Source organism: Plasmodium cynomolgi, chromosome 9 (genome assembly GCF_000321355.1).
Source record: "Plasmodium cynomolgi strain B DNA, chromosome 9, whole genome shotgun sequence".
Classification (NCBI taxonomy): domain Eukaryota; phylum Apicomplexa; class Aconoidasida; order Haemosporida; family Plasmodiidae; genus Plasmodium; species Plasmodium cynomolgi.
The window spans coordinates 458,026-476,104 of record NC_020402.1 but is presented as its reverse complement, the minus strand read 5'-3'; the positions used below and the strand labels follow the sequence as shown (position 1 = coordinate 476,104).

The 18,079-nt window shown below is 43.4% G+C and overlaps 6 protein-coding genes across 6 annotated transcripts; 2 read left to right on the top strand and 4 right to left on the bottom strand.

The window, feature by feature from the left end:
• Positions 1-715: 715 nt before the first annotated feature.
• On the bottom strand, positions 716-1,912 carry PCYB_092080 (hypothetical protein; the record flags this gene model as incomplete). The annotated part of the gene is made up of 2 exons (XM_004222321.1): positions 716-1,512; positions 1,555-1,912. The coding sequence occupies 2 exons, from the start codon at positions 1,910-1,912 to the stop codon at positions 716-718; spliced, it is 1,155 nt and encodes a 384-aa protein (XP_004222369.1).
• Positions 1,913-2,994: 1,082 nt separating this feature from the next.
• PCYB_092070 (hypothetical protein) lies at positions 2,995-4,119 on the bottom strand (the record flags this gene model as incomplete). Its single annotated transcript, XM_004222320.1, has 2 exons — positions 2,995-3,905; positions 3,969-4,119. The coding sequence occupies 2 exons, from the start codon at positions 4,117-4,119 to the stop codon at positions 2,995-2,997; spliced, it is 1,062 nt and encodes a 353-aa protein (XP_004222368.1).
• An 830-nt stretch (positions 4,120-4,949) lies between these two features.
• On the top strand, positions 4,950-6,836 carry PCYB_092060 (hypothetical protein; the record flags this gene model as incomplete). Its single annotated transcript, XM_004222319.1, has 1 exon — positions 4,950-6,836. A coding segment is annotated over exon 1 (1,881 nt), but the record flags the coding sequence as incomplete, so codon positions are not given.
• Positions 6,837-9,131: 2,295 nt separating this feature from the next.
• Positions 9,132-12,377, top strand: PCYB_092050 (GTPase activator protein; the record flags this gene model as incomplete). Its single annotated transcript, XM_004222318.1, has 11 exons — positions 9,132-9,279; positions 9,558-9,663; positions 9,824-9,913; positions 10,056-10,124; positions 10,347-10,428; positions 10,602-10,688; positions 11,038-11,101; positions 11,345-11,441; positions 11,571-11,640; positions 11,822-11,983; positions 12,261-12,377. The coding sequence occupies exons 1-11, from the start codon at positions 9,156-9,158 to the stop codon at positions 12,375-12,377; spliced, it is 1,068 nt and encodes a 355-aa protein (XP_004222366.1). The 5' UTR covers positions 9,132-9,155.
• A 1,059-nt stretch (positions 12,378-13,436) lies between these two features.
• On the bottom strand, positions 13,437-14,914 carry PCYB_092040 (rhomboid-like protease 1; the record flags this gene model as incomplete). The annotated part of the gene is made up of 4 exons (XM_004222317.1): positions 13,437-13,582; positions 13,808-14,251; positions 14,487-14,666; positions 14,848-14,914. The coding sequence occupies 4 exons, from the start codon at positions 14,912-14,914 to the stop codon at positions 13,437-13,439; spliced, it is 837 nt and encodes a 278-aa protein (XP_004222365.1).
• A 1,649-nt stretch (positions 14,915-16,563) lies between these two features.
• PCYB_092030 (dynein light chain type 2) lies at positions 16,564-17,394 on the bottom strand (the record flags this gene model as incomplete). The annotated part of the gene is made up of 2 exons (XM_004222316.1): positions 16,564-16,680; positions 16,897-17,394. The coding sequence occupies 2 exons, from the start codon at positions 17,392-17,394 to the stop codon at positions 16,564-16,566; spliced, it is 615 nt and encodes a 204-aa protein (XP_004222364.1).
• Positions 17,395-18,079: the final 685 nt, after the last annotated feature.

Here is an 18,079-nt window from a genome sequence, read left to right as displayed (position 1 = left end):
CCCCTTTTAATTGTGAACGAACTAGTTTTTGTGTCCTCCGTTTTTATCGAAGCGGTGGAAAAAAGGCATAAACGGGTGAAGGGCAACCCCCAGGAAAGAACAATACAGGTTAAAAGGCAACATAGCAACTGCTGAACTGAACTGATTAAATGTAGTGTATTACGTGGGAGTATTTTATTTTATTTCATTTTTTCTGCAACGGATTTTCCCAATTCTCGTAATATAGTGCGTGCGGACTCACAAGTAGAGGAAAGCGCGCCGCTTGTAGTAGACCAGTATAGTTCACCTTTTTTACCGCCGCCATTCCATGAGATAGATACAGGCACAAAAAAAAAAAGATGTTCCAAGGGGTGGTTGCATCCGTCCAGGCTTCCCCCCCCCTAAAAAAGGCGTTATATAAAAAAGCACAGACTTTGAACAACGTCCAAAAATTGTCCACTCCAGTGTGGGTACGTTGCGACAACTATCGTGCAGTTCAAGCGGGACAAAGGAATTTAAAAAAAAAAAAAAAAAAAAAAAAAATTATATAAGCGAGAAAGTAAGCCAAGAAATGGCACATAAGTTGCACCTATACAGTTTTAAAAATGAAAAAAAAATGGCACTGCACGATTTGTAGCATTTTCCCGTGTGTGCACCAATTGGGGTCATTTATTGCTGCATTGATGGGTCTTCCCTTACTTCGTCCCCGTTCGGCTTCTGCGCCAATTTACGCACCCTATCCCTTATCCGCATTGTGACTGCCCCTATCCCATTCGACTGGTTGTCCGTCCGTCTGACTGAGCAGCCTGGCGGCCCGCATCTGCTTCATCTTGATAACAATGTCGAGTTCTTGGTTAGCCAAATAAATTAGCTTTTCTTGTATGTTATTTTCTTCCTCTGTGATTTTTTCGATCTCCCTGTCTATTTCGTACAGCTCAAATTGGTCATATTTGATAACAGGCGAGGTGGCTTCGTCATTCGAATGGCACGTAAAAGCGCCTTCTGCGTCTTCTGCTTCTCCTTCCTCCCCTTTTTCTCTTTCTTCTCTTTCTCCTTCTGCTTCTCCTTCTTCACCCACCAGTGCGAAATGGACACTTGGGTTTGCTCCTCGAAGAGGGGGATTGTCTTCCCAGGGATATCCCACTTTATTGTTTTGAGCGGAATGGCTTGATGGTTCCTCCAAAGGATACTTCCTTTCATGGTAAGGAGGAAGATAATCCAAGTCAGCTTCCTCATACTCTTTGTCCAAATGGATATCTTTCCCGATTTTACCGACTTTTTTCTTATTCCAATCATACAGGTCCCTTTCGTGCGTTGCTTCATTTGAGGCACCCACACTAAGATCACCACACAGCTTATCATTAATGGCTTCCGCGTTATTTACGCAGGTGCTATTGATGAGTTCGTTGAAGAAGCCATGATCCGCACACTCCCTCTTTCCATAGGGGGGTCCTCCTATGTGTTTTTTTTGCTCCGACTTGTGCACAAATTTCTGATGCTTAGGTGTAGCCGTGGAATGGTCGCCCTGCAAGCCTCTAAATTGGGAAGAGGTAAAAGCGGCCTTGACAAAGTTACCCCTTTTATTATTATTATTGTTCTGATTATTATCATTGCTGTTGCTCTTCTTCTTATTATTATTATTATCCCTTTTTATGATTTGAGCTAGTGGGGCATCGCCACATGGGCTTGCATTTTTTTTTTTTGCCACTTTGCTAACAGGACCCTTGGCATTGCGCGCATAGCTGGTGCAGTTTCTGTCTCCCTTTTCCGACTTGCTTGAATCTAAAAATATTTTCGATTTAATTGTCCTGTTGACGACGACAATTTGTTTATCCGAGTCGTCACTCTTCTCGTCATCGTCTCCTTCCTTCGTGGAAGTTAACTTTTCCCGTTCGCTTGAAATCCCATTTTTGACAAACTTTGATTTATTCATCTTTAGTGGTATTAGACGACTGCTCACATTTGCAGGAAACATGGGTGCGATAGCGAGCAGGTAGGAGAGCGACTGCTTTTTTTCAGGTGCATCTCTGCACACATGAGTACCTATGTAGGGGTGTATACATATGCTCAGACAAGCGGACAATTATCGCCCACGGAGTGGCTATACTGTGCAGGGTGCAACATCGGGACAAAGAAGGTATATTCGTTTGTTATGTGGACCATAGGAGGGATTGGGATAGGGTGTAGGTAGGCATTCCACAGGTGAGAAAGCACATTAAAATGTATTAAATTTGTGATGAACTTTTCCGTGAGTGTGGTAGCTAATGGACCGATTGGGTGCTCTGCCTTTATGGGAGGGCGTAAATATTTTCTTCATTCGATTAGCCACTTCTCGCATTTCCATCTGTACAAAGTGCCTTTTTTTTTTTTTTTTTTCGCATGCTTGATTCGGATTGACGGATAAATTGGAAGTGGTGCAATGAACTGACCCCGACAAAATGGGCATCCTTTGGAAGGTATTTTTTGCCCTCATCATCCTAGGTAAGTGTTCGAGAGGGACGCATTTAGTTGGGGCGAACATTCGCATGGGAATCCCCATCGTATGGCAGTACTGTTAAGCATGCGGGGTGCAAAGGCTCTTCTGAGAGATGCTGGGAAAGCTCTAAAGGAATTCACTCTAACGCGGAATGCCTCGCGAGCCCGCATGAGCAGAGGGTTCCTGTCTAATGTGCTTACCGCAGCGCACGTCACGAAAAAAAAAAAAAAAGCAAATTGGAATAGTAGCATACTGGAAAAATAGCACATTAGAAAAATAACAAATTGGCAAATGAAAAGTGCACAATTGATGCCGCAAAAACGCTGCAAAAACGCTGCAAAAATGTGCAAATGAGCGCACAATCGGGCACTAAAAAAAAAAAAGGGCGTAAGTGCTCCACACGGAGGAAAAAAACCGCCGCAAACGTATTTCCCACGAGGAGTGTACTCACGAATGAAGCATTTTCTTGGAGTAGAAAAATCAAACCCTTTTCTTCATCCTTCCATTCACCCTTTCGAATGGCTCCCGACAAACGTTCTTCAATACGTCACAGAATACATGTGCACAATCTCCTTCGTAAGAAAAATAACATCCTTCATGTCCGATTTTGGGTTCGCTTTGTTCAGGAGGAGAAATATATTCACAATTTTTTCCACTTGAGAAAGGTATTTTTCTTTTATTAGTCCCAAATGAGGGGAGCTCAACTGATCGTGCCGATTGATGTGGTATAGAAAATGATTAACAAATAACATGCACGAAATGATAATGGCTGGGTCATCAAATCTGCTCTCTAGGTCTGGAATGCAAATAACGTCATTAAAAACGGAAATAAGGAATTTATTCACAATGTAGGGTGATCTAGTAATAAACATCAATTCGTAGAGTAGGGCATATTTTGACATGCTGCTGGTGAGGTTAAAGGATAAGGCGCGTAGACTCACTTTTTCCATCTTCAGACTTTGTTCTTTCTCATAATAGATGTTTTCCTTACTAGTGGGTTCAAATTGGTTGATACTATCAGACAACTGTTCTGCATCTTTTTTAGATGTGCCACATTTAACTGTGTAGAACCCGTTGTTTAACAAAAAGAGGTTAAAATCAATTGCGTTCAACACATTTCTTAGGGACACATTTTTGCCCCATATCTTCCCATGCATGTATGTGCACCCTGCTATGGCATATTTAATGCTACTCAGTTTGTCGTTGTAGGGTTGTTTTGTCTTCTTCCTAAGTGGACTTAGAAATATTTGCGAAAATTTTAATTTGATCTGTTCGGCCAGTTGGTGTGGTTCATCTGCTGCGTTGGTTTCCCCACCTTTGGTGTGGTTTGGCCTGTGTGCCTGCTTCTCCAGCTGTGCTTCCTTTAAAAAGGGCTTTCCTTCCTTTAGCAAAGGCTTTCGGACCTTCCCCTCGGGCGAATTCTCCACCGGGGTGACGTAATCGCTGCGCTCTTCGAGAGGTGGAAGAGCCTCAAGTATCGATTCATACCTCCCCCTGAGCACACAGTACACACTTTTGTAGATGTCATTTATGCTGACCGACTCCAGGAGGTGATTGTCCACGAGGATCATTTCTGCGACTAGTCCGAACACAACTAGGGCGTTGTGCACGTTTCTTTGTAGCTCGCTGGAGGGCTTCGATTCGTTATCTTCGCAGTCGTTCATTTTGCTCTGTCATGGTGTTCGCTGTGGACGCCTCTGCGCCGGTGTTTCTAAGCGGTGTTTCTAAGTGGTGTTCCACGTTCGGGGTTTCTGATTGGTTCCTCTCAATTTTTTTTTTGTTTTTTTTTTTCTTTCCATGATGGGTTTTTCTATTGTACCTACGCTTACGCCTACCAGTGCACTGCTCAAATGTGCGCAGTTTGGGGGACCACGCTCGAAGAAATACGAAAAAAGGGTTGGCCTCTCTAGGCTCAGCATGCTCCTTCAAAAAGGGGATTGAAGAAGAAACAAAAAAAAAAAAAAAAAAAACGAAACGGTGAGGGGTCACATACTCAGGTTAACACGTTTGGGGCGACGCAAACCGATTTGTAGCAACCTCCTTAACACTTTCTGCGCAGAGCAGCTAATCGGTTCGCAAAAAAAAAAGCGGTCACACAGTTGGGGGAGAGCGTGAGGGAAGAACCCGATCGGGGATGCCCTGAACACGCGCACGTATGAATAACTTTACGACGGGGGGGAAGGATATACTGGCGCAAAAAAAAAAAAACAAAAAAAAAGCATGTGTATGATGTGTGAGCAGGATGGTTAACAAAAACGGGCAGAGCTGTGATCAGGAGAAGGGCACCATCTTCCTGAGCGTTTCTGCGCAGGGAGTGCCGCGCGTCGGGCGTGATTATCCTGTGCGTTGCCCTGCGCGAAGTGCCCTATGCGAGTTACCCCATGTGAGTTACCCCATGTGAGTTGCCCTATGCGAAGTGCCCCATGTGAATTGCCCTATGCGAGTTGCCCCGTGTGAACTTCTTCACGTGGACCATGCTAGCCCCATACCGCAGTAGAATGTTGCAGCGGTGGGCACTGCGGACCGGCAAGCGTGTGTTCCACGCGAAGTGCTGGGTGGGTGGAAAGAAGCACTTCTGCTGCGTTTTTAAAAGACATTTCGGTAACAGTTCGATGGGTGGAGAAGCGATGAGGCAGCCGGACGAAGAAGCCAAGGGGACGGCAAAGCCAACATGCAGCAGACTCAGTAATCCCCCCCACAGTGAAGAAATCATCCAGCATATCCAAAACGAATACGGAATTTGCCCCAGTTCTATAGATGAGAATATCCAAAGAAATGAAGAATACGATTTATTCAAGTTAAGCAAAAGGTGGAGTGCCTTTTTCAAATGTGAAAAGGATTTATACGACGTGATAAATAAATACATAAAGACAAATAAAATGGATTACCATTTACATGCGTACTTAAAGGGTACTCCGATTGGAGAGGGACAGGGAGGGGAAAATGTGAAGGGTAGGATACCTCAAATGGAAGAACAACTGAGGAACATCTTAACCTACATTATGTCCCTTTTTTACAAACAAATTCAAGACTTCAACACTGTGTCTCTCTTAAGTGAGCGTATTATACATTTACTAAACGGGGGGTACTCCCAAAGTGATGCTAATGGAGATGGCCGACCCAAGAATGAGGACAGTCTCTACCTGGACAAGGCCACCATTTTAACCACACTTGAAGTGTACAGTTATGTGAATGCCATGAACGATGAATTATTTGATCGACTTTTTTCTCTACTGAACAAATGTTACGTGGAGTCAGCGCCACCGGGAAGTCCCCTCATAATCAGCGATGAGGAAGTCCTTCTCACGCTGAGAAGCCTTTATATCCAGAAGTTTAAAAATCATGTCATTGTGGATACCATCATAAGATCACTTAGGGACACCCCCCATTTGAGTCCACACCTTTCGGTGCATTCGTTCCTTTACCTCACGTTGTTATCAAGGATAGATAATGATTCCCTTTGTAGGGTAAACTCTTCACTGTTTTATGTCCCTCAGATGGGACAACTTGGTCAGGAAGACTCCAGTGTAGCCACTGAAAAAAAGACGATTAATCCAAACGAGAAGGAAGAACCCATAAAAACTGAGAACCCTACATGGGAAAATCAAATTGAGCAAATAAAATTCAGAGCCCCTTTATCAGCAACAGATTGTATAAAGCTACTCTACGGTTACTTCATCCTGGGGGAAAATCACATTAACTGGTTCGTTATCCACAAACTCCTTCTACGATTGCATGAGGAATTGAAAGATGAGGAAAAAATCCTTTTCTTCGAGAAGGAGAACAAAAAAAAGGTACTCCAAATGGTAGCCATTGTGAGAACCTATTTAAGGTACAAAAAAAGAAGCCTCTATGATAATTTGCCCAAGGGTCTCAAAAGGGTATTAAAGAAGTTGCAAAGTCTGCATGCAGATGAAGAAAACCCAAGAAGGAAGGACAGGAAATTTGTGCAGAAGGTATCATGGCATTTAATAAAACTTCGCATTCCGCATGTCAAGAATGCATATAAAGGTGGGATCCTATTGGACATTTTGGAGAAGAATAAAAAGCTGGTGTGGCTGTGCTTCTCGTATCACCAGTATTACGTTAGGACGATTGACTTAACGGCAGAGACCTTACTACAGATGGATTTACTAAAAGGCATGAATTATAGGATTGCCAAAGTGCACTACTATCAGTTTTCCCGCATGAAGGCAAGGCGAACTCGATTCGAGTACATACGGATGTGTCGCTACTACACGCTGCGCGACCGACGCAACTACGACGATGAGTTCGAGGGGTGGAACTTGCCCTACATCAACTGGTACCACAAGAAGAACAAAAACGTACACGTGTCCAACTACTTCTACGGCTACACCCCCGTCTCGCATATGCAATACTAGCGAGATGCCAGGGGGGACGGCCACACACGCAAGCATATAAATGTGCGCGCGTAAAAGTGCGCATGTGAAAGCGAGCAGGTGGACGCGAGCAGGTGGACGCGAGCAGGTGGAAGCGAGCAGGTGAAATCGTGCAGGTGAAATCGAGCAGGTGAAATCGAGCAGGTGTGCTTGTGTACATGCCTAACGAAGGCCGTTCCCCCATTTGACCCGTAACTCCCACAAATATGGACGCGTTGGGGCAAGTCACCTCCGCTGAGGCATCCCCCCTCCCTTACGAAGGCAAGGGTACACGGGATTAACAAAAAAAAAAAAAATTTACTTCAATTTATCTTTCATTGAACTGCAAAGCGGTACATTTTTTTGCACACACTAGTTCTACATTTTTTTTTTTTTCTCCTCCTTTGTTGCTACGCCCAGGAGGGGGTTCCACCGCATTAGCCGCGCACGTGTATGTTTATACCTACGCACATACGTGTGTACATTTTTCTTCCCCCCGTGCACGCCTCCTTTTTTCGTTGTCACTTCGTTCGAGCGGACGAAGCAAAGAACTGCGCGCTGGAAAAACGCTGCACGTACATTTGCAGAGAAATAACGCGTTACTTCAGTCACTCGTTTGGTAAAATATTGCTACAAAATTATTTCCTGCCCATGGCACACGCGATCAGCGCGATTCTCCCGATCCGCACCGCCCTCTCCGTCCGCTCCGTCCACGCCATCCCCCCCAGGTGCGCACGAACGTGTGTATGGGTACCCATAGCCGTGGGGGAAAAATCGCCAAAGTGGGAAAACCAGCGCGCGCACCAGTTCGACTGCTAACACGCGCAAATAACTGCCGCAGTACTGGCGTAACATTCCTCACTCGGGTGGAAAATAAAAACCTCTTCCTACCCATTTGTGCGCACAGCGAACTCGCCGAAGCAGACATTTGTGCACGCAGTCACTTCTGCGCAGTTCAGCATAACACATTCTTTATTTTTTTCACAGTGAGATTGCGCGTTTGCTTCAACATTACGCACTCGTATAAGTACACATGTGCTGTATGCTTATGTACGCGCATTGACTTGACGATTTGGGTGGGGACCGCGTGCGGCAAAAAATTGCCTGAGTAATTAGCCCCATTGGAAATTTCCCTCGCCGTGCGCGATGCATGTTCATTTTCGCCTGTCCGAATGCTCCTCACGAATGCTCCGCCTGAATGCTCCTTCCGAGTGCTTCACCCGAATGCTCCTTCCGAGTGCTCCTCCCGAATACTCCCTTCCCAAAACTTTTTTTTTTTTTTTTTTCCTTTTCTGTGTACCATTTTTTGGCCGCCCATTTTTGACTATCCCCCGACAGCCATCTATCATTTGCGCTAAGCGTGCATCCCTGGCCTCCCTGTAATTATACCAACGCGTAGCGTATGCGTGTACACGTCCGCACAGTACAGTACATATGCCTGCACGCATACACGTGCGTTATGTATGCTCATGCAAATCCTGCGCGAACTCTTGCGGTGTCCCCAAGTACTCCATACTAGCATATATCACTCAGTTAAGATTCTATACTAATCTAAAAGAAAAAAAAAAAAAAAAAATTAAAGTCGGAGAATTTAGGAATAAAATTTTGCGCACGCCTTTTGTAGTTTTATTTAATGATGTATTAATAATATCTTTGTATAGCATTCGCCCTGATTTTTTACAAGAATTATCTTTTTTTTGTATGATAAAAATTTGCGCAAACCGTGTGACTTAGCAAATATGAAAGGAGAAAACTCCCCATAAGGAGTAGCCCACCCGAATGGCCTAAACCAGTTGCATAGCTCACAGCCAACTTTTCTCATCAGTAATTATTATATCATGTATATCGATAAGAAGAGCTGGAACTAGGAAGAAAAAATAAAACAAAAAACAGCAGTGTATAGCACCCCAGTTGATAGCTGGAAAAGCTGACCGGTTCGAAAAGGAGTGAAGTACTATCTAGTAGAAGTGACAGTGTTAGCAGAAGTGGCAGTGCTAGCAGAAGTGACAGTGTTAGCAGACGTGACAGTGCTAGTAGAAGTGACAGTGCTAGTAGAAGTGACAGTGCTAGCAGACGTGACAGTGCTAGTAGAAGTGACAGTGCTAGCAGACGTGACCGTGCTAGCAGAAGTGGAAGCAGCAGCAGGGGCAGCTCACCCAGCAGCCAAATCACCAGTATCCCTGGTGACACTAACCAAACTGAGAAAAGCAAAAACACGCGGAAGGCAACAATTGATGTTCCGGAAGCAAATTATTATACACATTTATCCAAAGCAGTAAATATCGAAAATGATTTTTAGGTGAGCGTTATTCTAAAAAAAAATGAGAATAAATTTCTTCAAAGAAAAAAACAAGATTAAATTGAATAAGAACTTCGACCTCGACTCAGACAATGCTTTTTCTAATGCCAACCCGGAATCGAATAACTACCTGACGGCCAACAGTGGTACAGAAGCGGGAGGAGAGCCTAGAAGAGGGCGCAGGGAATAGAGAGTAGACGAGATGAGACGAAATGAGACGAGATGAGAGCAGAATAGGGGGCAGACACGAGTGCAGAGAACAGCGTAGATGGAACGAATTATCTTATAAGCCACTCAGTCATCACCGTGCGGGCCCCCCCTCTGCGTAGCGACTCATTCTGACATGCGGCTCATTCTGACATACGGCTCATTCTAACGCGCGCCCCATCTCCATGCAAATCTCCTTCTCACCCCATCCGCTCAGATAACGAATATGATCATTATGGGTTCGAGAAGAATAAAGAATACCCAGCCGAATCTACTACTGATAAACGGGCACTAGAGAAGCATAAGAAAAAAATTGAAAAAAGGTACCCCCCTGGGAGAAACTAAGCCACGTCGCAATGGTCATAGGGGGAGACGTGGTGCTCCACACGTTCTGCGCCAACGCACATGTGTGTGCTCCCATATTATGCAAATTTGCGCATTGTATCTGAGTTGATCACCTCCCCCTTCCCCCTCCTCTCATAGGTGGCAGTTATATTTTACCTTCAAAAGGGACATAAAAAAAAGTTACTACCTAAAAACGCTAATTAGAAAGGGCATTCCGGACAAGCTAAGGTTCGTCAAATATGCAACCAGTTGAGCAAAAAAAAAATAAAATAAAATATCAACATGAATAGTAATAAAAATAAGAGGATAAATAAGTGAGCGAATGAGCGCACACGTAACAACCGCTCCGTGCTAATTCCCCCATTCGTAGACCGGACATATGGCCGTACCTGTTAGATAGCATGGTGCTGTACCTGAAGTATCCTACCATATATGAAAAGTAAGGAACCATAGCGGGGACAAAAAAAGAAAAAAAAGAAAAAAAGGAAAAAATAAAACATCCAGTGGCTACAACAACAGTGGCGGCGCCCACATTTGCGGCATATATGACTACCCCAGTTGGGCAATCCAAACATGGGATTCATGGGATTGACTGAGCACGCTGCATTTCCCCGAATTGTTACACCATACCAGCTTTTACCTTCCTTTGTTCACTCTACAGATGCCTAAACAGTGAACTCGAGGCGAAAGTCCTCAGTCAAATTGAGTTGGATATAATCCGAACCTTCCCACATAATAAAAACGTGTGTGTAGTTTTATGACAATACGGATTAGATGTGTACATATGATCGATCCTATTAGTGTACCCGGCAATATATTTGCTTTGGGATCACCTTATAGTTATTTAAGATTAACCCACTTACCGCATTTATATATGTTTTTTTTTTTTTTTTTTTTTTTTCTCCCTTCTTCGAAGTACCGGATGAACTCCCCCGGATTAATTCAGCTGAGGAACGTCCTGCACGCCTTTGCTGTTTATAAGCCCAAAATAAATTACTGCCAGGTGAGGAGAAGACGGAGATTTTCACTGTAGTATTCTAAGCCCTGATGAGGATAATGATTTTAAAGAGATATATGCGCATAGCTATACTTTTGTGTAAAGAAAATGGCCTGAGTACTTGAACTAGTGCTTGAGTGGTTTATTTTACTTTGTGATCTTCGGAGGTGCCCCCCGCTGTGAAGTTTAACACATGCGTCTCGTTAAAGTTTTATCCCGAGATTTGATCTCCATTTTTTCTCCCCATTTTTTCTCCCCATTTTTTCTCCCCATTTTTTCTTTCCGTTTTTTCTTTCCATATTTTCTCTCCACATTTTCTCCCCCCCTTCTCGATCGCTTCATCCCCCCCGCAGAGCATGAATTTTATCGCCGCCATCGCGTTAATATTTTTAAAGGAAGAATTAGCCTTTTGGTCAATTGTCCAGTTAATCGATTCGGATTATTCTCACGAGAAAATTAACATCAGCGGTTAGTACATGTGCTGTGCCGACCACACGGCGATATGCCGACCACACGGTGATATGTCAACCACACGGTGATATGTCAACCACACGGTGATATGCCGACCAGACCACTTTTTTTGAGAGGCATCCATCACACGTATCGTTATGTGGCTATGCCCCCCTCCTAAATCATTTCACCTCCCCCTTCACACCGCGCAGATTATTACAACAACGAAATGAGGGGGCTTCGTAGGGACATTATCGTCATAGAAGAATTGATACGAACGAAGTTGCCGGATGTGCACTTGCGTTTAAAGTAGGCCCTCTGCGTGTGCATAAGCAGCTGCGCGATATGGCTACTCTATAGCGTGCATTCATCGTTCGTCCTTCGTCGTTCGTCCTTTTTTCCCCCATCATTTGCCCACCCTTTTGCTCACCCCGACAGAGAATTCGACGTTGACCTTTCCTGGATTTGTTCCGAGTGGCTGTTGTGCTTATTTTGCACGGCCTTTCCGGTGAGCACTTGACAGGGGTCCTTCGCTCACCCGAAGCGCTGCGGCTCGTCGTTCTACGTGCACAAGCGGATGTGCGTGTTCCAGGGCTTCTACGCCCTCAATTCTGTGCATATCTATCCACACAATTCTGTACAAATCACTCCACACGGGTTCGTATTCCCCTCCCCTCCCCCTTGGTCAGATCACCACGACGTTACGCATATGGGACTGCCTCTTCTACGAAGGAGACAAAATTATCTTCAGAATCACATTGGCCTTGTTTAAAATGAATCAGGAAAAATTAATTGAATTAAATTCATTAGAGTCCATCCTATTATTATTTAAGGAGACAACCAAAAATATGGTAAGCATAGGAGGCACTGGTGAAGGGGTGGACGTGAAACGGGCGGACCGTGGGAAACCCCTTTTTTTTTTTTATTCACCAACCTGTTGCGTGACAACTTGAGCGCAGGAAATAGTGGATGAGAGAGTAGCTTCACGAACGTTTCGCGCCCTCCCCTGTTTGGTTGCCCTATTTTGTGTCCACGTCATGCGACATCCTACGCTTCTCTTCGCTTCATCCCGCCTCATCCCGCCTCATCCCGCCTCATTCCACTTCCTTCCGCCGCCAATCCACGCAGGTCGAATGCGACAAACTGATGTACATCGCTTTCAACGAAATAGGTGTGCTGAAAAAAAAGAACATCAAAAAGTTGAGGGCGAAAGCTGAAGGCATCATAAAAAGTGGCGTAACATAAAGGAATGCCTCAGTCCCCCCACCCGTCCCAATGCGCATGAGCACGACGTCCTATGTACACGTGCGAGATTCCACCATTTGTTAGTTAATTTATTTTACTCTTTATTTTTTTGTCACGTTATTTTTTATTTTATAATTTTTTAAGTAAATTATAAATATTTTCGTTTGTTTTTTACAAAATTTTAAAAAAAACAAAAAAAAAATTAAAATGAAAATAAAAGCGAAGCCAACCGAAGCAATGTAGAGCACAACGGAGCGATGAGCACTTGCTCAGTGGCTCTTCAAGTTTTTTAATGTGATTTTTTTGAAAACTCGGCTCCTGCTCGCGGTGCACAGAGCTGGAGGAGAAAAGTGCACCCCTGTGTGTACGCGTCTTATACTGCGATGTGGAATTTTCCAGAAAACGATCTACCCTACGGAAAGCTCTCATCGAGGGTGTACACATATGCAAAGTTTTTTTGTCGCGCTTCTCCCCAATGCGCATGGGCCAACTACCCTTGCGAACAAGCAACATTGCAGCATGCTCGCTGAACATAACTACAGAAACGGTTATGCATACACGTTCATTTGCTATTCTCAAGCGAATGGCATGAGCCTACAAAGAATAAAAAGCACCTTTACCGTTTATCCCTTTTTGCGCGTCCATTGCGCAACTACACCGTGGCGGAAAACGAATGCTCATTTAAAAAATGCAAGTCTTCTCTGTGTATTTAAAATTTAACAAAAAAATGTTGTTACGAAAAAAAAAGGAAAAAAATTGGAAAGCGGGCAAATACGTACTGCGGCTTAAAAAGTTGGCATGCCGTTACCAGTATTGATGGTGTTGATCATCACATCATCGTTAAGGTTATCATTATGGTTATCGTTGTGGTCACAAATTAAAGCGGGAAAGGGTGGTGAATAGAAACAAATTCGGGGCCTTCTTCTTTACTGTTCTTGCCAAGGCGCGCAACTTGATGATGACTCTAAGCGTATCGGCCCACCTCGACACACGTGTGTGTGCCTGTGTACGTACATATACATGCACGCTTCACAAATTATTCAAATCGACGGAACCCAGTTAGCAGGTGCGCGGTACGGTAAACAAAACAATCGGAGGGACGATGGCTAACAGAGCTAAGCAGGAATAGGAAACTATTTTCATGTGGTCGTACCAGGACGGCTTGTTTTCCATTTGGCTGTTGTAGAGTATGCCCATGGATATGCCTGCGGTGGGGGGAAGAAGAAGAAAAAAAAAATGGGCGTATATATCTACACAAAGCTGCACATCTGTGGGGGAGGGATGCATGTTCATATAAACATGTACACACGAGAGGGTAAGTCCCGCGTGAAAGGACTCATCCTACGCAAAATAACACATTGATTTGGGGATTACCACCCCCTCCCCTTCTTTTGAAGGGTCCCGGGGATAAGGATGAGCTATAAACTTACCTGAGAGCAATCCTCCCAAATGACCAACATGATCAATATTCGACCCGTTAAATGTAAAATAGTAAAAAAAAGAAATTAAAGAAAAAAAGATAACGTTAAAAATGACTCTCTCTCTATGTCTAATAATATGCCATAGTAGCAATAATTCAGATGTTACAACGCCCAGTAATCCCATGCCGGAGGTGCTTGCACCAACTTTGATAGGGCAGTAAGTAACAGAGGAGGATAATATGTTTCCATATATGCCTGTCAAGAAATAAAGAATAATAACCTTCACAATGCCGTAATTTTTCTCCAACGTAAATCCCATTCTTAACTGGAAAAACACATTAAAAAATGTGTGAAATATGTTCGCATGTAAAAATATGGGCAGAATCAATCTGTGAATTTCTCCTTGCTTTATCCTGGAAGCCACATTCGCTCCTAGCGTTATCAGGAGGGAGTCTACAAAAAAAAAGGGAATAAAAAATACAAACGTGTGAGCGGTTCCTTCGTTTGGTTATCATTATTTTAATATATTTTTTTCTTTTTTGTCATCCCAATGGGCCTCTTTCTCAGAGCGCACACTTCGTCAGGTTTTTATCCTGAGAGAAAGTTTCTCCCTTTCTATGGGGCATGTCCTCCCCTATATCTCTTTCTCTTTCCTCGCGGATCGTATACCCTCTTGCGTGCCACTTACCAGAAGGAGTCAAAAAATCGGCGGGCTTTATACTAACTGATATTATAAAAACAATTATTTGTATTATGGACACAGCCATGATAAAACTCTTCCAGGTGAAGTGCGGAAATATGAGATTTACTACATCAATGGGTTTCGATCTTTGTATGAAGCTACTCTGGGACTGATAGAACTCTGGTGCTTGTAGGGGTAGGGGGAAAATGTATCTATGTATTGTTGCGTACATACATATGGTGGGCGTAGGGCAGAGAAGGAGGCGGTTCAAATTATCGTTTCACGGGAGGGCGGCTGTTCCACACGTTCACAGCCGAGATTAATATGTGTGCAGTGCAGGCCACGTATGTGCTCTCCCTTCTCTTACTTCTGTTGAAGGGGAGATTTTCCCCGTAGTCGTCCCTGTACTCGGCTAGGGTGTGGATGTTGCTCATCTTGGAACTCGAACGTTAATTTGGTGATATTTTTCGGGGGGAAATAGCAACGGACGCGGGATGTGCGTACTTGGTTTATCTCTCTATATATATAACGGCAGCAAAAAGCATGTGGTCACGAGTTGGGAAGCACTAACGAACATGCAACCATGTAACCACGCAATCACCTAACCTCGTGATCGCGTAAGCGTACCCGCGTGGGCTGCACTTGTTGCGAGAAGAAGGGGTTGCGCCTCGCCTTAGCGATTAAAGCAGCACATTCACGGTATGTTATGGTTTGCAAGAGGAGAGCGGACTATGAAGGGCGTGTAAGCAGGTGTATATAAAAATATATTCATGAATTGATGGGGACCAAAACAAAGGCAAGCATGCTTCGTTACAAGAAGGGGAATTCTCTTTACCAAAAATGGAGGCAAATCAAAATATTCGCGTAATTTTGGATGAATTTATTGGCACACTCGCGTGAAGGGAAAAAAAAAAAAAAAAAAAAAAAAGCATATATATATAATTATACAGTGTACGTAAATATGAACATATACATATACATGCACATTAATTAAGCACAACAAAATGGAGGAAAAAACTTCCAAAGGGCCTCATTAATGTGATCTATTGCGTGTGTACTTATAAACCACACATGTGTATATTGTTTATAATCCCTCGCTCGCATGTGTATGGTACGCGGCCATTTTTTTAAATCTTTTGTCGTCAAAATGGGGGGGCACGCGCGGGGAGTTCGAGTTTCTTGTGCGTGTTTGCCAGTATAGAAGAATATATTATCAGGTGAAAAAGCGGCAAGTTGTGTGAAAAGCTTTTCCCTCTTAACTGTGGAAATAAAATTGTTTAAAAGGTGAAAAGTGTCATGCGCGTGGTTTTTTACTTGATATATTTTTTGCTGCTCTTTTTTGCATTTTTTTTTTGGCTCACTTTTTGCGCATTTTTCTGCCCTGGCGCTTCTCGTTCGCTGCGATGAATTATCCTTCTTCTTATGCAGTTGCAACTGAGAAGATTTCTACACAAGGAGACATTCCACTTGTGAAGATATAACAAGTACAACACAACGACTTATAGAGGAAATGAATGCTTTCGATTTATTCTTTAAAATGGGCCCAAGTTTTATGTTCACTTACGCCTTTTTTTTTTTTTTTTTTTCAAGCCATTTTTTCCTGCCCAGCTTTGTTCATGTGGAAAAAAAAAAAATAGCACAAAAATGGGTGGAAAAAAAGAGCGCAAAAATGGGTAAAAAAAAAAGAGCGCAAAAAAGTGAAGAACAGGACTGGGCTGTTGTTTTCAAGTTGGCATATGTTTAAAACCACCTTTAATATGCAGCCCTCCCGAATTGATTTCCTCTTTTTTTTCTTTTTCCAATTTTTCCTTTTCGCCGTTCGCGCAAAATCGTGCCAGCGGTTATATTGAAAAGGAACACAAAAAAGGGGGGAAATTAACAAACACGGGCATAGCAGCGAAGAGGAAAAGAAACGATAGCGAAGGATTGGCAGCAAAAAGGAAAAAAAAAAAAATTATGGCGAAGAAGACTTGGCCAAAGGGATAAAATTAAAATGCGCTAACGTGAGCACAAGTGCCACAATTCCGCCAAGGGAATAAACATTTGGTCTACAGTTTTTCTTTTTTTTTTTTTTTTTTTCCTTTCACTCGTTGTACAAAAGGAAGACCATCACGGTGACAAAAATGAAATCGTTGACGTACTTCGCCGAAATGTAGTTATCTGTTTCGACGTTCCAGAGGGACTTGGAGGCAACGTGAATCTGCATAAGTGAAAGGAACGGGCAAAGTGTTAACCACGTTAAGATATTCATTTTTTTTTTTCTGTATGTACAGTTAACGCGAGGCCACCGTTGGTGGGACTTCACGTTTGGCGACGCATTGCCATTACGGAATAGGAAAAGCCGCAATGGTGTATATGCGCCATGTGTGTACAATGGGAGGAACCTTTCCCGATTGTTCACCCTTTTCCTCCCTACCCCCTGCTTCTTGTTCTCCCCGATAATTCCTTGGACGACAATTTTGTGCCGCTCATTGACGTAGGGCTTTATGAACTGCTGCACTTCGTCCACCAGGTTGATGGCCATTTTGTCGTAATTGCTTTTGATGGGGGGTTTTTTTTCAAAGTAATTTTCTTGCTCGTCTTCGTTCTCGTTGGAGGAGTCATTCGCCACATGGTCATTTCCAGCATGGTCATTACTACTGCAGTTTGTGTGTCCCTCCTTTCCATCTGCTCCCCCACTGATCTGAGCACTCCCCCCCGTGGGTATTCCCACCACTTGATTTTCCGCTTTGAAGGTTAAATCCGCTCTGCTTTTTGCGCTGAAATAATTTTCCAAAAAATGTTTTAACTTCTCTTCGCACGTATTAGCAAAGAATTGAAACCCCCCCACATTTATTTTATTCTCCTCCTTGTTATTTTTCTCATTGTCGTTACTCTCCTCATTTTTCGTGTTGCCTTTACTACTTCCATCCATTTTATTGCCCCCGAGGTTGTTGCGACAATTGCGTGCGTGCGTGTGTGTGTGGCAAGTAGAATGTTGGTAACCTGCAGGGAGTTCGCCAAATTCGCACAGCGCATCATTAGGGGGGGTTTCCTCACACATGTACAGGGTCATATGCACATGTACATGTACATGCACATGCACATTTATATGTAGGCACTCCACCCACTAACGCATCTTTAGCTCGACTTATAGGACCACATCGTATGCAATGGCACGCTTTTTCTTGCCTTTATTTTTTCATTTTTTATGTGGACACCTACCTTTAAAGTTTGCCTACAAATGGGGCAGAGTTTGTCTTATTTAGCGCTTTCGCGGGATTGTAAATTGTTCCTCAAAGGGTAGCCTTTCGAGTGTGTTCGAAAAATTTCACTCTTTTCCTCGATCTTACACAACTGCTCAATTTTTTTTTTTTTCTCCCCTGCGTGTTCCCTACTATGCTACATCAAGTAATACACGCATAAAAAAGCAGTTATGGGAAGGGTGGGGAGGGGTCTGTCGACACCTCTGCTACTGTCTTATGGACAGGAAAATGAGACCAAAGCGCAACTTCCGTTAGTGCTCCTCATGTGATTAAATGGCACTCGTGATGATTATGAAATATTTTTAAGGTGAAAAAAAGGGCACACAAAAAAAGGGGGAAATAAAAAAAAAAANA